At 38.1% G+C, this 22914-nt stretch overlaps 1 protein-coding gene across 4 annotated transcripts in view; it reads left to right on the top strand.

Moving 5' to 3' along the window:
• LOC148356539 (nuclear factor 1 B-type-like) overlaps nucleotides 1-22914 on the top strand; it is a 110763-nt gene that overhangs the window by 1868 nt on the left and 85981 nt on the right. For all 4 annotated transcript variants that reach the window (XM_088347834.1, XM_088347833.1, XM_088347835.1 and 1 more), the window contains exon 2: nucleotides 5278-5809. In XM_088347834.1, coding sequence (XP_088203960.1) covers nucleotides 5278-5809 — 532 coding nt within the window. The remainder of the gene's footprint in view (nucleotides 1-5277; nucleotides 5810-22914) is intronic.

Raw genomic sequence — 22914 nt, 5'->3', positions numbered from 1 at the left:
TGGAGAAAAGAGTGGTTGTTGACCACTGAAGTAGACCCCCCTCACAAAAAATTTCATCCGACATTCGAAAACAATTAACAAACTGTTCTGCCGCAAAAAACAAAGTAAATGACCTCCATGGCATACTAGTTTAGTTTTGCTGTTTTTGACTTTGCAGTACACTTTGATCACTGTGTTTATTATAATATACAAAATAGACTGAGATATTATGTATCTTTTTGAAGATTAAATCCGGATTTCTGTAGGTTGAAACATTTTAAACATATATAGATGACACGATGCACGGCATGGATTTTGTTTTTTTTACGTTTTACTCGACTTTATACGAGTTACTTTAGCAAACGTGCTATTTAGCAGTATGACTTAAAAAGGGTGCATTCATATTTGAAATTCCATGTTTTTTTGTGTAAATTGATAGTAGTTTATGTCACAAAAGTTTGTGTTGGGATTTAAAAAGAACTATGCGAAATGGGGTTTTCTATTGGGATTGTCCATACACGTCAGCTTGACTTAAAAAAGTTGACTTTACATTTAAATATCAAATCCATTTTTTGTGTTAATTGATTCCAGTTTTTCTACTGGAATCCCGTTGTCCATACACATCAATTTGTACTCAAAATGGCAATTCAACAGCTTGTCTTAAATACTGTACTTTAAATTTTAAGATTAATCAATTTTTTGTGTTAATTGATCTCAGTTAAGGTCACAAAAACTGAGTGTTGAAATCTAAAAAAACTGAAAGAAATTGAATTTTCTACTGGTATCTGGTTGTCAATACACGTCAGCTTGTAGTCAACATTTTAAGATTAATCAATTTTTTGTGTCCATTATTCCGAGTTAAGGTCACAAAAACTGAGTGTGGAAATCTAAAAAAAAAAAAACTGAAAAAAATGGGATTTTCTACTGGAATCCGATTGTCCAAACACGTCAGCTTGTCCTCAAAGTGCCAATCTAACAGCATGACTTAAATCGTTGACTTAAATTTTAAGATTACCCGGTAATCAATTTTTTGTGTTAATTATTCCCAGTTAAGGTCACCAAAAGTGAGTCTTGAAATCTAAAAAAAAATGAAAGAAATGGAATTATCTCCTGGAATCCGGTTGTCCTTACACGTCAGCTTATACTCAAAATGCCAATTGAACAGCATGACTTAAATAGTTGATTTTACATTTTAAGATTAATCCATTTTTTGTGTTCATTATTCTCAGTTAGGGTCACAAAAACAGAGTGTTGAAATCTAAAAATACTGAAAGAAATTGCATTTTCTACTCATATCCAGTTGTCCAAACACGTCAGCTTGTACTCACAATGGCAATTTAACAGCATTGACTTTCAATCTTAAGATTAATCAATTTTTTGTGTTAATTATTCCCAGTTAAGGTCACAAAAAGTGAGTGTTGAAATCTAAAAAACTGAAAAAAATGGGATTTTCTACTGGTATCTGTTTGTCCTTACACGTCAGTTTGTACTCAAAAAGGTAATTCAGCTTGACTTTATATTTTGAGATTAATCCACTTTTTGTGTTAATTATTCCCACTTAAGGTCACAAAAAGTGAGTGTTGAAATCCTAAAAAAACTGAAAAAAATGGGATTTTCTACTGGTATCCGGTTGTCCAAACAGTTGATATTGTACTCAAAATTGCTATTTTACAGTATGACCTAAAATAGTGGCTCTGCATTTCAAGATCAACGAGTTTTTAAGTGAAAATGAATCCCAGTTTAGGTCACAAACAGTTAATGTGGAGATGTAAAAAGAAGCATGTAAATGGGATTTTCCACACATCTCCGATCGTCCAAACATGTCAGCTTGTACTCAATGTTGCAAATAACAACCCAGCGTCGTACTCACACACAGTAGAAATTATGTGCATTGTTAGGTATTGCACATCAGTCGAAACAGTTACATCCTCTCCAAATATTTCTTCCTTCTTCAGTCCATTTTTAGGTGAGGACCTCATTGGAATTTACTTGCTGTTTTAAATGTTTTTAGTCAAAAAAAACCTTCAGATTTACTCACTTTACTTTACAGGGTTGATGTGCAGTGCAGCCATTAGATTCCATTGGTAGAATTAGAATTGTATTCATTGCCATTGATAACATTGTTTGTGAATGAGATTAGACATGGCACTCCAGGATAAACGCGTAACTAAGACTTAAAAGAGAAAAAGTAAGAGAAAAATCGTCCTAGGAAAAACAGGCAATCGTATTCAAAATTTGTAATTAAAAATGTGCTTTGTTACAGTAATGCAGTTAAAAGTAGTGTAATAACATTTAGAGGCAACAAAATTCTCAATAAAATAAGATATGAATACCAAGGGTGTAAAACTGGCAAATTATGTATTTTTTTTTTTTATAAAGTCAAGATTTTTTTCCCCCGTTTCCTCGATTTAAAATAAGAAAAAAGAATCCTTAGAAAAAAAGGGAAAAAAAAGAATCCTTAAAATAAGCATATGATTATTGTCTAGCAGATTATAGATAATTTTTTCTCATTTACTAAATATTATAATATGATATAATATGATATAATATGATATAATATAATTTTTTAAATATAATTAATAAATATTGTCCACCTGGTTAGAGAATAAAATCTTAAAACGAACTATGCGATCTACTATGTTATTAAGACAATATTGCTTGTTTTGAGTATATATATAATCGTTTTCTGAGCAAAACAAGTCAAAATATTCCCAAATTGAGCAAAAAGTGATTTGAAATGAGCAAAATGTTCTGCCAAAGGGAGAAAATGTAGATCGTGTACGCTGATTTACGTTTGAGACAAAGTATGTGATTCCGAAGTTAAGCCTACGCTCACTTTTAGAAATATTATCCAACTGGTTTTATCTTAAAATTGATCAAACCAATCTATCATTTAGGTAAGATAGCTTTGCTTATTTTAGGTATAAATGTTCTTTATGTCATAGAAAAACTCTCGGAACTCTCTCCATGCCCTTTCCCCTCCCACCTCTATGCTCTCTGACAAATGAATGCCTGTTCTATTTAGGATTCCGGCTATGCTTTGCTCATTTGTTCTATTCAAAACCATTTTTTATATTACTTTACTTGAAAAAAAGACAATAGAAAATAATTATATTTGTTCTTGTTCCTATTAGTTGATTTGTATTATGCCTTATCCATTGCCTGTTTGCACACAGAGGAAGACATTTCATCCGTGCTGTGTGTTGTGCATAGAGCTTTTTTGTCAATAAAGTTGAGTTGAAAAATAAGCTAATATATCGAAAATTTAGAAAAATGGCTCTTGAAATAAGCAACATTCTCTACCAATGCAAGGAAATTTATTTTGGGGTCTTGCAGTGTGTAAGTCTATTTACGTCTGAAACAAGGTATGCGTTTTCGAAGACCTGGTCATGAATGCTCATTTGAAGCCCAATTTTGAATTAGGGCTGCAACTTCCGGCATTTTAATATATAGTCAACTAGTCACTGACTAAAGGAACAAGTCGTCGAATATTCTGATAAATACTATTGTATAGGATAGAATAGAACACCTTTCGTGTCATTGCACAGAGTGTCTATGAAATACAAAGCTGCCCCATATGGATGGATGGTCTGCATTTTATATAGCGCTTTTCAAGTCAATGAAGACCTCCCAAAGCGCTTTACAATGTGCTTCACACTTTTCCCTTTTACACACTAACGTACCAATAGCAGCGTCAGCCATGCAAGGCAACTACCTGCTATCGGGGGCATTAGGGATTTAGTGTCTTTGTCCTCAAAACGTACCGTTTTACTTTACTTCGACATATAACACGGAGGAGCCGGGAATCGAACCTGCGACCTCTAGATCCCAAGACGAGCACTCTAGTGCACATATACACATAGATTTTAATAGAGTAACATACAATTTGAAAGTTGTAGAATCACCAATCTGATTACATATAGATGTATAATTACACAATGCAAGACAGAACACACTATCAAACACAGTAGGCAGCAACTGAGATAGCAGCGATTACTGAGCAATATTGGTTATTTACGGATTATTTGTTATCTACATTGCAAATACAGACTCCATGATATGTCAATGAGGTTTCAGTTCAGTTCAAATTTGAATTTTGAAATTGATTTAATATGTGGCAAATGATAATAAACAAGAAAAATGGGTACAGTGAACAATACATATTTTATTGAATGCCTGCCAGTCGAGCTGTAGATCCATGAGTAAACCTCTGTCCATTTTTAGAGACAGGGAAATATATAATAAATCAATATCAAGTAGACATTTATTCTCCCTGGAAACCAGAAACAGGGTTATTATCATCAGTAGAACATTAAATACAACAAATATAAGGTATATTTTGTGTAGTACTTGCAGTGGTCAACTGCAAAGTCTGGAACAAAAGAACTTAATGATTTTTTTACAATTTAAACCAAACGGTTTTGAAAACTGACTTGTCATTTTTAACATTTAAGGAAATTACCTTTGTTCTTCAGGCTTAATGCATTTCATTTCGAGTAACTCAAGCTCTCTTGTATAGCCAAGTATATGCATGAATCATGTACAATGCATATTGCCAAAACTGTATTGCATTTAATGTTATTTGAATCTCACTGAGGCAAGTCAGACTCCGTTTCACTTGACTGTCTGACTTGTTTTCTATTTAAATGTTCATGTGTCACTGAGGTACTGCCATGATACGCAAAGTCTGCTTTGCAAACTTTACAAGTGTCTTTTTATTGATCATGTCAAGGCTAAAATGTTCCCAAACTTTAGATGTATTAATGCGCATACTTGATGTTGACATTTCTGTTGGTTACCGCTCGAGACTGAGACGCTACTGTGCATGAGCAACTCTGAGCAGAGATGATAATTATGTTAGATGCCTCACTCTGTGGAGCGACAATATGGAATTCATTGTCGACAACGTCTATTATTTGTTGCAGCCCTAATGCACACATGGGCCCTTTTTCTACATTTTCAATGTACTCCAAATTTCAGGTAATGGTTGAGGACATGTTGCATACACACCAGCAATTGCTTAAAATCTGCGATATTGAGACAGAAAAAAACTCAAAACCATATTCACAAAACGACGTGATCTTCCTTTTTTTCATCGTCTATTTCTATTTTTTGCAGACAATATTGACTTATTGTTGTTGCCTTCTTTAAATAAGGCCAGGTTTTCACAAACAGCCATGTACACGTTACTAGAAGGTTCTCTTTTCTTATGCGGAGACAAGTTTTCAAGGGAAAGCAGGGAGAAGTTGCTTGAAATCGAAAGTCCTGATAATCGTTCATCTGTCCTCCCCGTCCCAGGACGAGTTCCACCCCTTCATCGAGGCCCTGCTCCCCCACGTGCGCGCCATCGCCTACACGTGGTTCAACTTGCAGGCCCGCAAACGCAAGTACTTCAAGAAGCACGAGAAGCGCATGTCCAAGGACGAGGAACGCGCCGTGAAGGACGAGCTTCTGAGCGAGAAGGCGGAGGTCAAGCAGAAGTGGGCCTCGCGCCTGCTGGCCAAGCTTCGCAAGGACATCCGGCAGGAGTACCGCGAGGACTTTGTGCTGAGTGTTACGGGCAAGAAGCATCCGTGCTGTGTTCTGTCCAACCCGGACCAGAAGGGCAAGATCCGCCGCATCGACTGCCTGCGGCAGGCAGACAAGGTTTGGCGCCTGGACCTGGTCATGGTCATCCTCTTCAAAGGCATCCCCCTGGAAAGTACCGACGGCGAGCGATTGGTCAAGTCTCCGCACTGCGGCAACCCTGCGCTCTGCGTCCAGCCGCACCACATCACCGTCTCTGTCAAAGAACTGGACTTGTTCCTCGCCTACTACGTCCAAGACCAAGGTAGGCCGTGCCCACCACACTTTTTTGCCGTTGGGTTCACTTGGTTTTGGTAGCGACGGGTATGCGTCGGTGAGATCTTAAGCCAGGGGTGTTAAAGTCATTGGGTACAACATGGTAGGAAAATAAACTGTCTTGGGAGCCAGACTAGTAGCTTAGAGAGAGAGAGAGAGAAAGAGAGAGAGATAGAGAGAGACAACAAAGGGAAAAAAGAGGGAGAAAATGAGATAAATAAAAGAGAGAAAGAAAGGGAGAAATACAGAAAAACAAGGAAAGAGACAAAAAGAAATAGAAAATTGACTGATAGAGAGAGTACAGGAGAGAACAAAGGGAAAAGGGAGAGATTAAAAAGAAGCTAAAGCAAGGGGTGACAGAGCAAGAGAGATAAACATAAATAGAGTGTGAAAGGGAGAAATATAGAAAAGGAGGAAAGAAAGAGCAACAAAAAGAGAGAAAGACAAGAGGAAAGAGAGAGAAGAGTGAGAAATAAAGAAAGATACAAAAAAAAGTGAGAACGAAAAAGATAATCAAGAGAGAAGAGAAGAGAGAGAGGGTAAGAGAAAAATAGAAAGCAAAAATTATTTGTTATTATTATAACTATTATTATTATTATTGATTAATTATTAACATTATTATTGTGAATCCTCTTATGGGTCAAATATGTCAGTATTTATTGTTTAGTATTGTTTAATATAATACATATCCGGAATACATAATACACACACACCCCACCCACACATATTTATTTATATGTATTGTATTTTTTTATGTGTACTATATTTTATGGTTAGAATTTATTGTTATTGTAACGTGTCAAATGCACAATAAAATTCAAGAGTTTCATCATGATGGTGTAAACAGTTTTACAAGATAAGACAGTAATAGTATAAAAATAAGTAATATTTAATAATGCCAAAAATAACTGAATTATTCCTTGTAATTATTGTACATTCTTGTTGAGATTTATTATATATAAGGCGCTCCGGATGATAAGATGCATGAAAACACCGCAGTAAGAACGAGGGTTGCATTATAAAAAACATCAGAAATTAAAAGATTCACCCATCTCTGATTTGATTTTCGGTATTATATTTCATAAGGCACGCTTGAAATTCCTGGCGAATATTTAGTTTTTTAAATGCGCTTCATAGTCTGGAAAATACAGTGTATGTACATATTTATATATAGTTAGCCATATTAAAAATGTAATTTTCACTGTTATTGTAGAACTACTCATTTTCATTTATGCCCAGTTTTTGCATGAATGGTGACAAAACATGCACAAATTGCCCCAAAAATGAAGACATTTCTTTTAGAATAGCAGCATTAGTATAGTAATTTTAAATTAAAAATAATAAAAATACTATTCCAAGAGCCCTAATCTCTCACTATACAGTCAGAGAAATTCACTGTTTAGAAGTCCAAAAGTGTGACTGATATGAATTGTGTAGAAGATGATGTTTTAAGGTGGAGAGGGTGGGGTGGGGTTATTAGAATTGAGCTAGTGCATTTGATTTAAAATTAGTGTCATTTGGAGAGGCAAGAGTTCTGTATTTAACGTCTGTAATGCTCATTATCACACTATTTTTATTCATGGTACCAGAGACGAATGTTAGTGGCTGCAAAAAACAAAAAGTCATCCTGAAAGACATAAATAAGCACGAGAGGGAGAACGACTCTTTGGCGTATCTGATGATGAATTGGACTTTGAAGGACACAAAATGAATACATTTTCAATTTTATGTCGGCATTGTGTACATAATCGTCAGCAAATGATTTGAATTGTAAAACGATTTTTGATAAAACCTAGTGGTACGCGTTATACATGAATGAATGAATAAAAACTTTATTTCGAACATTATTAAATAAAAACAGGACAAAAACATTGACTCAACAACCAAAATATTGTTAACATAACATGTTCAAAAAAGGAGTGGTGAGAAGCAGATGCTTATTTTCCCTATCCCTTCATCTTTCCTATTAATTACATTTTACAGATAGATCCTCTTTTGTTTCCAAATACAATAAAATCTCACAGATATACATATTGCATAGGTCGGATAGCAATAATTATAATAATAACAATAGTCACATATTTTATACACTAATCATCATAGTGCCCATCTATCAACGTTATAATGCTACTAGTCACTTAATATCATTGTGACACCAATGATAACAACAATAATAGCAAAAATAACAGTTATGATATAATAATAGTAACAATAACAACAAGGTTAACTATAGTTGTAAACGCAGTATTTCTTATCTCTAGTAACACTCATACCCCATTTTCCTCATCTCTGTATTCTGCCGGCAATGTTTTTTTGTATTTAAATTTGAAGACGTGAATATTTGGACATTGTTTGCTCCTGTCTTGTAAACTGTTTCAAAGTTTGACTCCACACACAGACACACACACACACACTTTTCCTGGTGGTTCTCACCTTTGGGATTTTGAATTTACTCCAGCCCCTTAAGTTATAACTTCCCTCTTTCCGAGTCAATGATTTTTGGATGTTTTCTTACACTTTCTTTTTGTTGACCAAAATAGCAGTTGTGGAGTGAAAAATGTTACCAAATCATCCAATTTCAATAATATTCATGCTTGTATATTATAATAAATAATAAAATTAATAATATTTTAAGTGCCCTTATCTCCTCAAAGTGATCAACTTTAGCAGCTTTTGCTACCCAAGCTTCCTGATAATTCGTTTTTGGTCATTCTTCGTCCCCCAAAATTACGAAGGCTTCCAGGTTAGAAGAAACAAAAAACAATAGCTCGGCCGCCATTTTGTGTTTTAATGCGTGCCATGCAAAGCAGACGGCACAAGAATGGTTGCCAGTGGCACCGTGTTGGCATCGGAGCCTCCTTTGTGTCTTTTATGGGACGATGCCAACGCTTTCTTTCCGCAAAAGCTTTCTCTTTGCACTTTGCATCTGCCGCACGGAGCATCAAACTCCAATGAAACGCTATTTTTCTTCCTTTTCCAGAATGCGATGTGCGTAAAAATGAAATGAGAGTGCAAAAAAAGCTGCCGATTAACAGAAACTATGGCATTTTTTAAAGTGTAATTTATATAATACAATTTTTTCTTAAAGGGACAATGCGCATTATTTAGTGTCTCCTTGTGGTTTAAAGAAAAACTTCATTTCAAAAAACAAAAACAATATTGTATCTGAATCATAGGCAGTCCATTTTTATATCCCGTCAAGAAAATAGATTGCATTATTTAAAAAAAAACAAAATACTTGTGAGAGGTTTGGATAAAAGAATAAGAAGAAAAATACTGTGGTTTGGTCACTCTGAGTCTACGTAGTTTCTATTCTTCTTTAAGCTTTTTAGCACTTGTTTTCGGTTGCACAACAGAATACAGTGGCATCCAGTGGTGAATTAAATAAAGGTGTCCTAAATTTAGCAATTTGACAGAATTTGACTCAATTGCAAGGTCAATATAAATATTAAATATTGAACGTAATTAAATTTAGTTTTTTGCCTTTTTTCACCCCTAACAAACCACCCAAAACATTAGGATTTTAAAAACATAAATACAATAAAATGATAAACTAATCCAAATAGAACCTGTTCAAATGAATAAGGTGGAAAGTCTTCTATACTATATGTTTTCCAATTAAGAAATAAAATATAGAAAAGCTTTGATTTGGTCCCCTAGGAAGGAATAAAGTCCCTATTTTTTACTGTAAAATATGAATCAATTGACAAATGTAGTAGAAGAAGAAGGAGGTCAATGATAGAAATTTGTCTAACTGAAGTTGTCCATGTACGGTAATCCACTTTGAGCGTGCAATTGGTCGAAATATGTGGAAGAACAATATAATTCCATTTTTCATTACTAGAGTTTGAAAATCTAATACATACCTTATCAATTAGAGTCACAGTGTGTATTATTTGGCCACTTGATGTATTTTAGAGTGCATCTGAAAGCGAGTGATACAAAGCACAGGAGAATCTACGGAGACGAAGAGTAACAAAAAAAGCACAATTTTGCAGATATTTGTTTTTGCTACCCGCTGCAGCAAGATGGCAGACAAAACATGTTCACATTTCTCCGGAGTATCCCAAAAATGTATATGATATCTCATGTATTTTTGCGTGTCATTCAAATCAACATAGTTCACTTTTTGTACTGAATGAAGTTGGAGCTGAATAATAAACGATGTCCCTTTAAATAAATAATGAAAAATTGCAAATATTTGAGAATACAAATTGATAGTTGTGTTAATAAGATGAAAACGTTGAATTGAATTCAATTGTCTTGATTGTCATTGTTGCCAATGATGGGAAAATATGGTATGCTAAGAGGTTGGACATGACACCCCAAGGTGCACGTGTAATAAAGACTAAAGAGGAACTGTTTAAATCTGGGTTTAAAACACACTTCTATTCTATAGCTTATGAATGACCTATATTTTATGTTGACAATATCTGTGCATTAGTGTATCATTTGTTATTGCAAATAATCCATTGCAGCCTGGTCATCCTGGAAGGAGGATTACCTCATGTGCGGTTCCTTTTCAAGGTTTCTTCATTTTCTTCATATTTCAGATCAGGGGATGGTCTAGTAATAGTCTGTAATTTGCAATAATCTGTGGTCTCTGCAGACCTATGAGAATCCTTGTGATAAAAAGCGAAACAAACAAACATGACTTGACTTTACTCATCCTGAGGTTTTTGAGTTTTTCCTTGGCCTCATGTAGGTTTTAGATCAGGGGATAGTGTAATAATAGTCTGTAGTATGCAATAGTCTGTGGTTTGTGCAGCCCTTTGAGACTCCTTGTGATAAACATGACTTGACTTGAAAACATGGATAAAATACTATCAGGATAAAAGGCAGAGACCAATATTTACAACGTAGCGCTTAGACACTGGCCTAAGTTACAATCATAAGGCAATGTTTGTGAATATAAAAAGAAAAGTGCATCGTAACAATAGTCCAATTAAATGAAGTGCAGTGACATTAAGCAGCAACAACAACAAAAAAATGAATAAAAAATAAGTCACGATGTATATTTTATCACAGATTAATGCATTAACATTAAGCAGCAACAAAAAAGAAAAAGGAAAGAGTAGGAGAGAAATGGATTCCTTTTTGTATCCATTTTAGAAGTCTTATATTGTTATTTCTCTCCTAAATAAATCAGAACTGTGAAGGTTTTAATCTGTTGAGGAAAGATTTCCTTTCTGTAATTGCGGCACAATTCTGAATGATGACTTGCTGTTGGTAGAATTCCGCGACTGCCGTATATCTTTAGTGCCCGACTCCAGACCGTGCCGCCATATTGTGAGTTAGCATGCGGCGCGCCGCCATTTTGTTTCGCTCCGTGCCAAGAAGGCGGGCACGCAAGCGATCGGGCGGTAGGCCGTCCTTGGTTGGCATCGAACCTTCTTTGTCTGCCTGCCGCATGCTTTTGATTCATCGCTTGGCAGCCGCCGTGCTGCCAGCTTAAGTTTTTTTGTTTGTTGTTCTTTCTTTTTGTCGTCCTTACCGTCTTTTGTGTCGACGCAATTTGTCGCCTCCGTCCAGGGCACGATGCACACGTTTTATTATTGTCAAAACAACAAAACTTGAGCGCGGTGGTCGGGTTGGCAGAGTCGGACGGGGAGGGCCGTTTGGTTGGGGGATGTTGATGGGTTGCATGGCATTGTTTGTGCCAACTGGCGGATTCGATGCAAGCGCGCACACACACACACACACTCGCCACAATTCTAATATAACCCGAAATCCAGGTTAGCGTAGAGGATATTTGCATGCACACCTGCAATTGCTGAAAATTTGCAACATTGAGACAGAAAAAGGCATAGAAGTCAAAGGCACTCTGCTAACAAACATTAGAACAACCCTAAGACGTCTAGGGCTGCAACTCATAACTATTTAATAGTCAACTCGTGAAACCATTAGTTGAAAAATTGAACTATTATTTTTTTCCCTTAAATTTAACATGCAGCGGATTTAATCAAGTGGCAAATGATAATAAACACAAGATTCAAGTCAAGTCAAGTCACATTTATTTGTATAGCCCCAAAAATGTCTCAAAGGACTGGACAGGATTACAATGACACCATCCCCTGATCTCAAACCAACATGCCGGCAAGGAAAAAAATCAAGACCTCAGCTCGAGGAAAATAAGAAACCTTGAGAAGGGGTCTCCACAAGTGGTAATCCCCCTTCCAAAAATGCTACAATTAGAAAAATACATCTTTTATTGTACTTAGTGCATATTAGTATAAATATTACATAAAATTGCCCTATCTAAAACAACTAGGCCTGGTGCTCACTCAGGAAAGACATAAACCCATAATTAAACCAAGAACATTTTCATTAGTTTGAAATGAAACTGTAATGACAACTGACGTTTGTCTTTTGGGAGGTCTTCATTGACAGGTGTCGTTGCTGTCATGCACTTTCTGGACAAATTTCAACATGTTACCCAATGTTCTCTTTAATCGATGTTCTCTATGTTTTGTGTACTGTTACACAATGCTAAATCTTTTGCACCCTGGAATGGAAATTACCACCTGTGAGGCCCCTTCCCAAGGTTTCTTTTTTCCTCATGCTGAGGTTTTGAGTTTTTCCTTGCCTGTATGTTGGTTTAAGATCGGGGGATGGTGTAAATGTGACTTGACTTGAAAAGCACTATATAAATGCAAACCATTTACATTTACATGTTTAAAAGTTTGATGACTGATGTTTGTTCTTTGAACTGCATGCATTTAATTTTAAATATGTTGTCTGGCGTAAAATATTCGGTTACAAATGTACGATGTACAGTATGTCATCAAAACCCTATCTGCTTGAATTTTACTCGAATTTCACCAAGGCGAGTCCGATTCCGTTTTGTTCAACTGTCCGACTGGCTTTCTCTTTAAATGTTCTTGCATCACTGTGGCACTGCCATGATAGGCTTTAGGTGATAATATTCAAGATTAGAATTCATCGTCGACTATTTTTATCGATTTTTATTGACGACGTACACTATTCATTGCACCCCAAACGCAATTCTTATACATTCCAAAGTTCAGGTTATGTGTTGCATACACACCTGCAATTGCTAAAAATCTACAATATTGAGACAGAAAAAACATAAAAGTCAAGGGCACTCTGCACATTAGCACAAGCACAAAACGTCATGACCTCCTTTTTTTTTCATTTGTGGAAATGGGAGGATTTCTTCTGCACACACGACTGCCGTGTTAATGGAGAGCGTGTTTAACGAGCCCCGGGTTTAACCTTTGGCCCCCGGGGGCCTTGACCCCTCAAAGAGATGTGGCAGGCAGTCCTGTGAAGTTTAATTGAGCACAACTGATTGGTTAAGAAAAAAAAAAGTGGCTTGTCCTCTTAAGCCTGCCTTGTTGACCTTTTGGACGGCGGCTGGATTGGGTGCGCAGTGTCCGATCTGGTCTGACCCAGGTCCACAAAGATGTCACCTTTTTCACAATTTTGCAGAAGGTGTGAATGTTTTATCACTATCTTGAGGCAAGCTAAGCATCTCACAGAGGTTGACCAGTTTGTGTAGATGTTGTGCTCAATGGTAATGTAGATACAGGAGCATAAATTGACAGTTTCTTGGGGAAAAAAAACTTTCAAATGTTGCTGCTGGTAGCGTTGAGAGGCTTGAGTACTTTGGATTCTAGACCAGCATCTGAAAAACAAATACAATAGCCTTCAGAATCCCAGCGATTGGACCCAATCAAAAACCTACGTTGTATTTAGAATATAATTTATTGAATGTATTGTCATTGTAACGTTACAAATGCACAACAAAATAAAATGTGTCATCCTAATGGTGCAAGAACATTTACAAGAAGAGAAATACTACAGTTTAAAGTAAGAAAATAAAGTACAGACCCTGCTTACAAATGAGTTTCGGATGATCATTGGTAAATTGAATTTTTTCGTAAGTTGCTCAAGTGCTATATTTTGTATGGAATGTATGTTTACGGTTGATATAAGTATGTTTAAGGCTTGTATAAGCAGCCTGTATTGTTTTGTACTAAAAAACAAGCAATCCAAGATGTGGCCAAAGTAAATTGAATGCTGTTCTTGAGCCGTTTGGAGAATATGGACTTGGAGTTGGAACACACAGTAAGAGAAGGTTTTTAATTCTCCCATTAATTTCTTTATGCAATCAAATGCCTGCAGCTTGAAGCCTTACCTGGTACCTTGTCAAAGTTTATCTGGAAATATAATAATTGTATTTTATAAATTGTCGAAGGGTAAGTCTCAGTGTTTCCCATAGGGACGACCGGTTTACAACACTAACACCTTTGCACACATGCATTTTACTTTGGCCAATATTTTAGACATTTTGAAAGAGTTGAAAATGTTTGACTTATCTTTCCAGAAGTCGGCTGTTAAGGGAACCTGTTAACTTATGTAGCCCGTGGGCCGTAGTTTGCCCCCCCTACCTCAGTGGTTGAAAGCAGCCTCCTGTGACGTAAAAGTACATGAAAACTGTGAAGTTGTTACCAAGGTCAAGCAGAAAAACATGTTTGACACACTTACTACAGCTCAAAGTCTGAGTATAACTGAAAGTTACCTTAGCTTAAACTCTCCCCGCCTATTGCTGTTAAAATGAAATATTTCGAAATTATATTGCTGATTTATTGACATGTACTCACCTTATATATGGCCCAAATCTAGCCGACTTTGAAATACTGTTCAGACCATATTACAAAGATAACTGGTGATTTGTGTGCTACATGAACTTTAACGTTGTGTTTTCAAGGATTAAAAAAAGTGCTGCCATGATTCTCAACAATTTTTCTTAAAGATGACACCAACACTGCTCTCTAGATAGCATTATTTTGTATGGCATTTTTCCTTTGAAGCGTCATTGCCCCCTACGTGTTGCGCCCCAGACGATAGGTGCATGCTTCCCCTAAACAGGCCTCTATGAAATGTGCATTTGTGAAAACACTCTGAATCAATTATGCACATTTATTATGGGCTATCAAAAAAATTAAGGTTGCGTTTTCCATTGGTAAATTGTAACAGGGAAGAACTTCCTGCAAATGTAAATTTAAGCTGGATTTTTGTCATATTGACCAATCTCCGATTTAGTGAAAGATTTGTCACGAAAATATTTACGCACGTATTGTTCTTTTAATGGTTCTGGAGAAATTAGAAAACTAGCTTGAAAGTCCTGAAAAATTGCTTGGAATGGGCCTCGAAAAAGGTATAAGAACCATGTACAGACGCTCCCCTACTTACAACCATTCGACTTACGGAAAACAGTACGAACAATACGAAATTTTTTTACGGGATGTCGAAAAGTATCCGGACATTGCTGTAAGTTAGATTTTGTAACGTGTGCACCTTTTTCCGAGTACAAGATAGTACTGTAGTGCTTCTTTTCGCTGCTACCGGCGTGTGGCGCTGTGAGAGGTCACACCCAGAAGAAGAAATCCGTGTGTAAACATTGTATACTGTAGCTCCAGCGCACTAAGAACTTTGCCATTTTTATTCTTTAATATCTCATGCATCCATTCTATATGGTTGGTGTAAAGTGTAAAGAAAAGGCGAGCCGTTTCATTTGAAATGAAAGTGGAATAAGAAAGCTTGATGCGGTTGAGAAAATGGTCTGAATGCTTTTTTTCGGCCACTTTTTACCACGGAGGAGGACCTCTTGAAGTGTATCTTCCAAAAGTAAGTTAAACTCAACTTTATTTATCTTTATAGGGCATATTATTTTATGAAATGTTTATTTTCTTAGTACAAAACAACACAAGTTATGTATAGAATCCTTAAACATACAAAATATAGCACTGAGGCAACTTACGAACAAATTCAACTTACAAACGATCTCGTTCGTAAGTAGGGCAGCGTCTGTATTTACCTACATAAACCGAAGTTTCTGCCGCGTTTGCAACTAAAATGGCCGTAGTTTCGAGTCCTGCTCTTTCAAAGGCGGGTCTGGAGAGCCAGACAGCGGTCCCAGTCCACGTCGCCGGGCCTTAGTAAAACTAAACTCATGGTCATGAGCGCGCTTCCAAATTTTGTGTATTTTTTTTCTAGTGAGGCGGGTATTTTGGAGTTGCCGAGGTTCGGACTGCAACAAGCATAAAGTGGGAAGCCCGCAGGGGGTAAAACCGGTAGCGCAAAGCTTTTCTTGGTGAACTGCGCAACCCCGTGCTCGTCTTCTACCATGGCTTCCTTATTAGTATGCAAGTGAGCCTGCGGTGCGCGGCCACCTCTATCCGAGAGCCCTAACCTATCGAACACATTCCCTCAATCTAATCCACTTAGAAGGCCTTCCCAGCTTCGGCGCTGGCCTTATTGATTTCCGCTTCCCACTCAATGTCTTCCCAATCTCTTTTCCTCTTAACCCAGGAGCTATTTGTGTTTTCTTTCTTGCGTGCTCTCCTGGCCCGGCTTTCATTGCCGGATGCTTGTGATCTCCTGCTCTTTTTGTCCAGCGCCGTCCCCGGTTGAGGCGCGCTGCCGAGCTTGTGTTATTAGCAGCGGGGATTTGCCGGAGCAAATACCTCCAGGCTTAAACGGGCCCTGTTACCTCCTTAGCTCTTTCTTCGGCTGCACTGTGTATACATAGACATCCATGGAAACAAGGCAACTTTGAGCAGAGGCCGCCGACAAACGTGGGTGCCTCCTTTTTTTTCTTCCTACAACTCCTTCTTTTCCTCTGCAACTGCGTGTTCAATTAATTCGTGGTATTGTGTAGAAAAGGCCTTTTTGCTGTCTTTGCAAAGGAGAGGCCGCTGTTTTTTTTCTTTAACTCATTCAATGCCAGACGTTATTATCAAATTAGGAGAGCCAGTGCCGGAAAATTCTTGGCAGAAAATGCAGTTTTGCTGCTGTTTAGCCATCAAATGAAAACTTGAACCTTTCATTAGAAAAGAAGTATGAAAGTGACTTTTATTGTTGTTTAGTAAACAATAGTAGTAATACTGGTGTCTAAAAACTTCTGAGAAAAACAAGTTTTTGTGAAAGGAGGCATTTCACGTAGAACTTTCAACTCAGTACTTTTCTGTTTTTTGCATTTGTGATACCTCTAATTCTGAGCAATGCTTTTATAAGGACTCTGTGCTTGCAAAATAATATTTTATTGCAAGAACACTGATCTGATGCATGAACTTTGCAAGAAATTTCACACGATCTTAGTCATCGTGACGATCGCGTTCCCTCGGGCGACCACGTTCCTGCAGACAGATAATTAACTTTTTTTTAAGGAATAAGCTCTGTTGAAGAGTTAACTACCCATTAATATTCGTCCTTATCTCGTTACTCTAGCCACACTGCTTCACTACACCAGCTCGCCATATCAGAGCACCTACACACACTCATTCGCCAAATACAGGAAGCAACATTTGGCTTCTTTGATGTGTAACCAGAGTTCTGTTTAAAGCCACTCCTGTCATCTAATACTGATTTATCATACTGAAATAATTCCCAGAGACCATACTGATGAACAGTGCCAAATCCTTTATTTCTACATTTGGGCACTCAGGGGACAATGCTTCTGAAAACGTATTTATATGTTATGGCATTGAATAAGTTAACAGATCCCCTTGGTTATATCAGACATAATCAGCTGAAACAACTTATAGCCAGGTTGAAATGCCAATTCGTCACAAAATAACAAAGTCGTCATGTTTTTTTCTCTCCCTTCACCTCTCTGGGAATTCCAGCATATTCTGGCACTCCAATCTGCCAACTAATCCCGTGAAAACGACTGCATCAATGTTGAGGTCTTTGTTGGGATTTATTTGGCTTCACAACTATGCTTGCAGTACTGATTGAGTCAGCATTCACCAATTGAAGCTCATTTGAAATATGTCTGTGTATAACACACTTTTCTGAAAAAGTTTTTTTTAAAGTTTGGGTGCGCACTACACACAAGGTTTTACCGATTTACTAATCAAAAAATATTGCTGATCACAATCGCACTGGGAATCCAACCTAGGTCAATGCGCCAAATCCACTGGACCTCAAATGGTATCATGGGAAGAACTATTGGGTTTTACTTCATTATCACACTATTTTTAGTCATGGTACCAGAGATGAATGTTCATTTTGAGTAGCATTTCACATGTTAGAATCCATTTATCATGCTATTTTTAGCTACAGTACCAGAGACGGATGCGAATTTTGTTATTCTTTTTAACTTAAAAATGCTTAAAATACAATAGAAAAGAATAGAATTTATTGTCATTATAACATGTGAAATGCACAACAAAATTAGCCGTTGTCTCTGGTAACGTGACTAAAGAATAGTGTGAAAACAAAACAAAATTGACTGCCTTTACATATGTCATCTATACCACTGGTAGTACAGTGGTTAGGATTAGACCCACTCAGGGCCGGGACCCGGGTTCCATTCTCATTGCTGCAAAGATTGAACTGAAGAAAAGTGGAAAAAAAATGTATACCGATTTAGGGTGCGCGGCTTACAAGAGTGTGCGTTATACACAAATCATTACGGTAATGATAATGTTGACTTGGACGTCAACCATATGGATTATGAAATAAGCAATGAAACGTACAAACAGTCGTGCTTTTCATTTGCTGTTTAAAGTTTCGACTGCGAGTTTGGTCTTTTAATGCACCGCCGGTGCAGAGCAAAGAGCGACTATATGCTCTGCGTAGGAGAGTGTTTTTATCAACAAAGTGTTTTGTTTGGTGGTGGGAATCGTTTGCAACAATAGAAGTTTGATAAGAAAAGGCATCACCATTACCTCCAAGGTAAGCTATAATGGTTTTAATTGCTATAGTTCCGTATGAAAGAGCTTAAAACCAAAAGATACTTGTCCTTTAAGGACAGCAGTTTGTGAAATTAGTCCACGGTTAGGATCTCAGCTTGCCCGCACTTTCCCAGGCTTTCGGGGAAGACCCCGAATGCATTTCAAATCCCCCCGAGGCCACTTGACTGGAGGGCCGGCACCTCCCACTCTCCCCGAAGAGATTTCCTCCGCCTCCCCAACCCCCCAGCCTTGTCTGCCGTTCCTTCTAAATGAAGACAAATGGCCACATTCACCCCTAAGCTAGGCATTACACTGTACTTCACTGTCCTATGCACAAAGGCTGTCCCTGCGGCCTCGCCATTCCTCCAAGGCAAGGAAACGTAGCCATCGAGCAGAGGTGGCAAAAGTGCTTGCCCCCTGTTCTGCAAGGACTGGAGCTGTTGCTCTTACGCTTAGAACTTGATTAGGCCCGCTAAGCTTGCGAAGTCTTAACTTTCGATTTAAACCACAGTAACCAAAGTTTAAAAGGTAATCCCAAATTATTAATCATACAAAATGTGAGGAAATAGTACATGGATTTTGCATAAAATCTATATTTACTTCATTGGTATCTTCCGAAAACATGCATTTTGAACACCAGCACCCTAGCAAGTCATTCGCCGTATCGCTTTACGTGTTAATTAGTTGAAGACATTGCGAGCGTTTTAAGTGAAGTTCTAGCCGATCAAAAACATGCAGTAAGTAGCCAGGCTAATCAAGAACCAAAAACGAAAAGTGGCAGCGACTACGGCGATAAACGGAAAGCCGGCCAGGAATAGACAAACCATGGGACATAGCAAAACCAGAGCTAACTCCAAGCTAGCTGACCAAACAACGCACAGTGGGCTTCCGAGAGTGCAAACCAGGAGCAAACAAAACAGGAAAGCTTTCGGCAGCCCCAACGCACAAAATTATTCCGACTGCAACACAATCGCTAACCTCAAAGCAGAAATGAGCACTATGCAATCACTGTTCACTACAATTGCAATCTGTTTCGGAGCTTGCTCCACATGTTCTGTGAATGGGATTCGCCGTTTTGAAAGTGTTGGGTTTCTTCAATGACGTCACAGCTCTATAGCAAACAAGCCAGGTGGGTCAACTTTGAGACAAAATTTCTCAAGTACCCCATTACGTGGTATATTTTGCAACATATTAATTTGCATAATTGTGGGGATGAACATGACATGTTTTGTTTTTAATTGAAAAAAAAAATCTTTGGGAATACTTTTAAACATTTTGGGTTTCCCTTGGCTGAGATAATCCACTAAATATTCTGGTGGGATCAGAGATAAATGCAGATCTCAAGCAGTATACTTACTTGCTAAAGCCAGGAAGAAACCTTTTGGACAATTAATAAAGGGAAGACAAATGGCGTGGGGTATTTTAAGAGGTGGGGTGCAAATAGGGAAACTTTAAGCAGGGACAGACAAGCAGAGTGGTTGCCCAGGAGACCCTGACTTTTCTGTGCACCCCACCCCTGTGCCACCCCCGCTTTGTCCCATCAAAGTCCTTTCAATTCAGACAGGGGCAACCATTGGGCCAGAGTGATGGTTGTCTCATCCTTTGTACAGTCCTACAGTACAGCCCATCACTGTGACGGCTGGACAACACCCCAGGGGGAAAGAAGAAGAAAGTCCCGCCGTCGCCAAATGTAATAGTGGGTGGGTGGGCGCCTTTTTTGCATATCCGAGCCAAGTTTATGCACGGCAGGATAAGTGAAGGGGGGGGGGCAACTACACCCGCCCGTGTCATCTTCTCCAACGCCGTCTCAAGATCTTGTTTCGTCCTAGCGAGCGAATGTAAAAGTGTGAGCGCAATAAAAGCGTGTTCCGCATTTACCCAGTGAGCTTTGTAATTAGGGATCGTCATGTGCGTGCAATTGCAACCAACAATTACCACTACCACAAAAATGTATGACGTTTTTTCAACTTAAACAGGATTTAGACAGGTGACAACTCAGAGCATTTCTGAGTTTATCAGGGACACAGAAGGGATCTCTAATAGTGTGTTTCAGTTGTTTTTGGATGTTCACAAAATGCCATAACAGCTGAGATACAATTAAAGTACCGTATTATCCGGACTGCAAGGCGCACCTAAAAACCCCAAATTGAAGGTGCACCTATCAACCCGGTGTACCCTATTTTTGTTTGTGTGCGACTGCAAACCAGGTTTTACTGTATACTGTCATATGTGTGCTGATTGATCAGACAAAAAGCATTGCAAACAATTCTTTGCAGCGGGCATCAAACCCAAATTGCGGCGGTGAAAGTGCCAAAACCTAACCACTAGAGCACCAGTGATACAGATAACATGTGAAAAGGCAGTGCATTTGATCTCATTTTCACCCTATGTCTACTTACGGTGTCAAAAACGAAAGTTAGGGCATGGAGAAAACAGAAAGTCACCTGGAAAGATATAAATACATGCAATATTCGAAGAGTGGTTTCTCTTGTCATATTTTTTGCGTTTTTATCTCTAAGGACGATTTTCTGTTTGCTCCATTTTCTAGCAAGCGTCTCTGGCTCTGTGAGTAAAGATAGTGTGATAATAAGATATAATCGAACCCATGTATAGCTGGTGGTCTTTCACTGTCGCGGCCTGGTTACCATTCCTGCTGAATACAATGTTAGGCGGTTTTGGTGAGTGACATTTATGGACTGACCGATAATTGGATTAACATACATCGTGAGTGCTTAAAATGGCTACACACACTGAAGTTTTAATAAGATGCGCCTTATAGTCTAGTGCGACTTTTATATGAAAAATATATGACAAAAGATAATTTTATGGTAACGCCTTTTAATATGGTTTGTGTGGAATATACTGAACATTTCCATGTGTATGGACTTAGCGATGAATGTTTGAGAATTCTGGTGGAACAGGACATTACATCAACCTCACCTCAGAGGCAGACACTCTTTGAAGGAAGCATCCTAAATTTGAAATTGTAGAAATATAACTTATCCTGGAAAGAACTATCACAGAAGTGCAGTTGATGAAGGATAAGCAGCCCAGACTGCCTGTTCCTCCGATTCCTCGTCATCCATGAGCTTGCAGCCCAACATTTTCCCTCCAAACCTCTGGCTGTAACTCGGGTTTGCCATGTGTGTCTTGTTAAGGGCAGTTATGACAAATAGCAGCAGCTGTACAAACTAATCCCTCTGTAGCTTTCACACATGGCGCCCAATTAACAATGGAGCACTGTGGGGCCCTAATCCACGGTGCAGCCATCCTGCGGTCCCGTTCGTCCAGCCAATGCCGCCCCGGGAGATTTTTCTTCGCCCACACTCCAAAAAGACGGTCCCCAGGAATCTTGGGAGAAAAACTTCCAGGTCCACAGTTTTTTTCCCGAAAAACTACAATATGTGATACAATAGACTAAGTTCATTCGTTTTTAGCTCATTCCATGCCAGACGTTTCTCTCAAATGGGAAGAGCCAAGAGGCAATTTTTGCCATTTTTCCTCGTTTTTGAAAGCCTACAGAAAGTTTTGCTCTGCATCTATATAGGCATGAGACATATCTAAAGAAAGCTTCAACCTTCATCTTTCAAGGGAAAAAGTATGTCTCTAGCTTTGACCATTGTTTGGTAAATAACAGTTGAACATTTCTGAGCAGTTGAACAGTTTCTTGAAAATACTTGTTTTCAAGGAACAGCTTTTTGTGAAAGGATGGATTTTAAGTAGAACTTTCACTTTGCTTGCAAAAAATTATGCAATTGCAAGAACACATGCATGAACGATGAATAAACTTTGTCAGAACTTTTCAGCCCCGATTTTTTTTTGTGACGGGCTCACACGATGTAGGTCACCATGGCGATCACATTTCTGCATAAGTGCACAAAACGTCATCCCTCTCTGCCCCGAAGATGACAAAGGGACTTCTTTTTAGAAAGAAAAAAGCTCATAGCATTGAACTATTTGTACTTATGCATATCTTCTATACTCTGACCACACTGCTTCACTATGCCTACTCAGGGCTGCCTACAAAACCTCAATCGCTGGATAGTGGAAGCAAGACTAGGAAGTGGGGACTTCCTTGATGTGTGGACAAAGATCTTATTAAAGACACTCCTGCCAACTAATGGAGATTTATCATTACCAGAGGCTTGATACTTATTGATTAGCTGTGCCGAACACTCTATAATAGTTTTTAAAAATAATTCCCCAAAAAGCAATTTTAAGTTTTGACACTCCGGGACACTGCTTCTGAAAACCTATTTATACATTATGGCACTGAATGAGTTAAAATTAAGTTTTTAGCTTTATTTAACTGAACAAATCCAGACAACTGACCACACCTGTCAGCTGTTATTTACCCCCAAATTTCCATTCGTCCCAAAGCCAAAAA

This window comes from Urocampus carinirostris, chromosome 11, assembly GCF_059441175.1.
Source record: "Urocampus carinirostris isolate Australia breed hairy pipefish chromosome 11, RoL_Ucar_1.0, whole genome shotgun sequence".
Classification (NCBI taxonomy): domain Eukaryota; kingdom Metazoa; phylum Chordata; class Actinopteri; order Syngnathiformes; family Syngnathidae; genus Urocampus; species Urocampus carinirostris.
The sequence above is the reverse complement of the archived record's forward strand: the minus strand, read 5'-3'. Positions and strand labels throughout refer to the sequence as shown.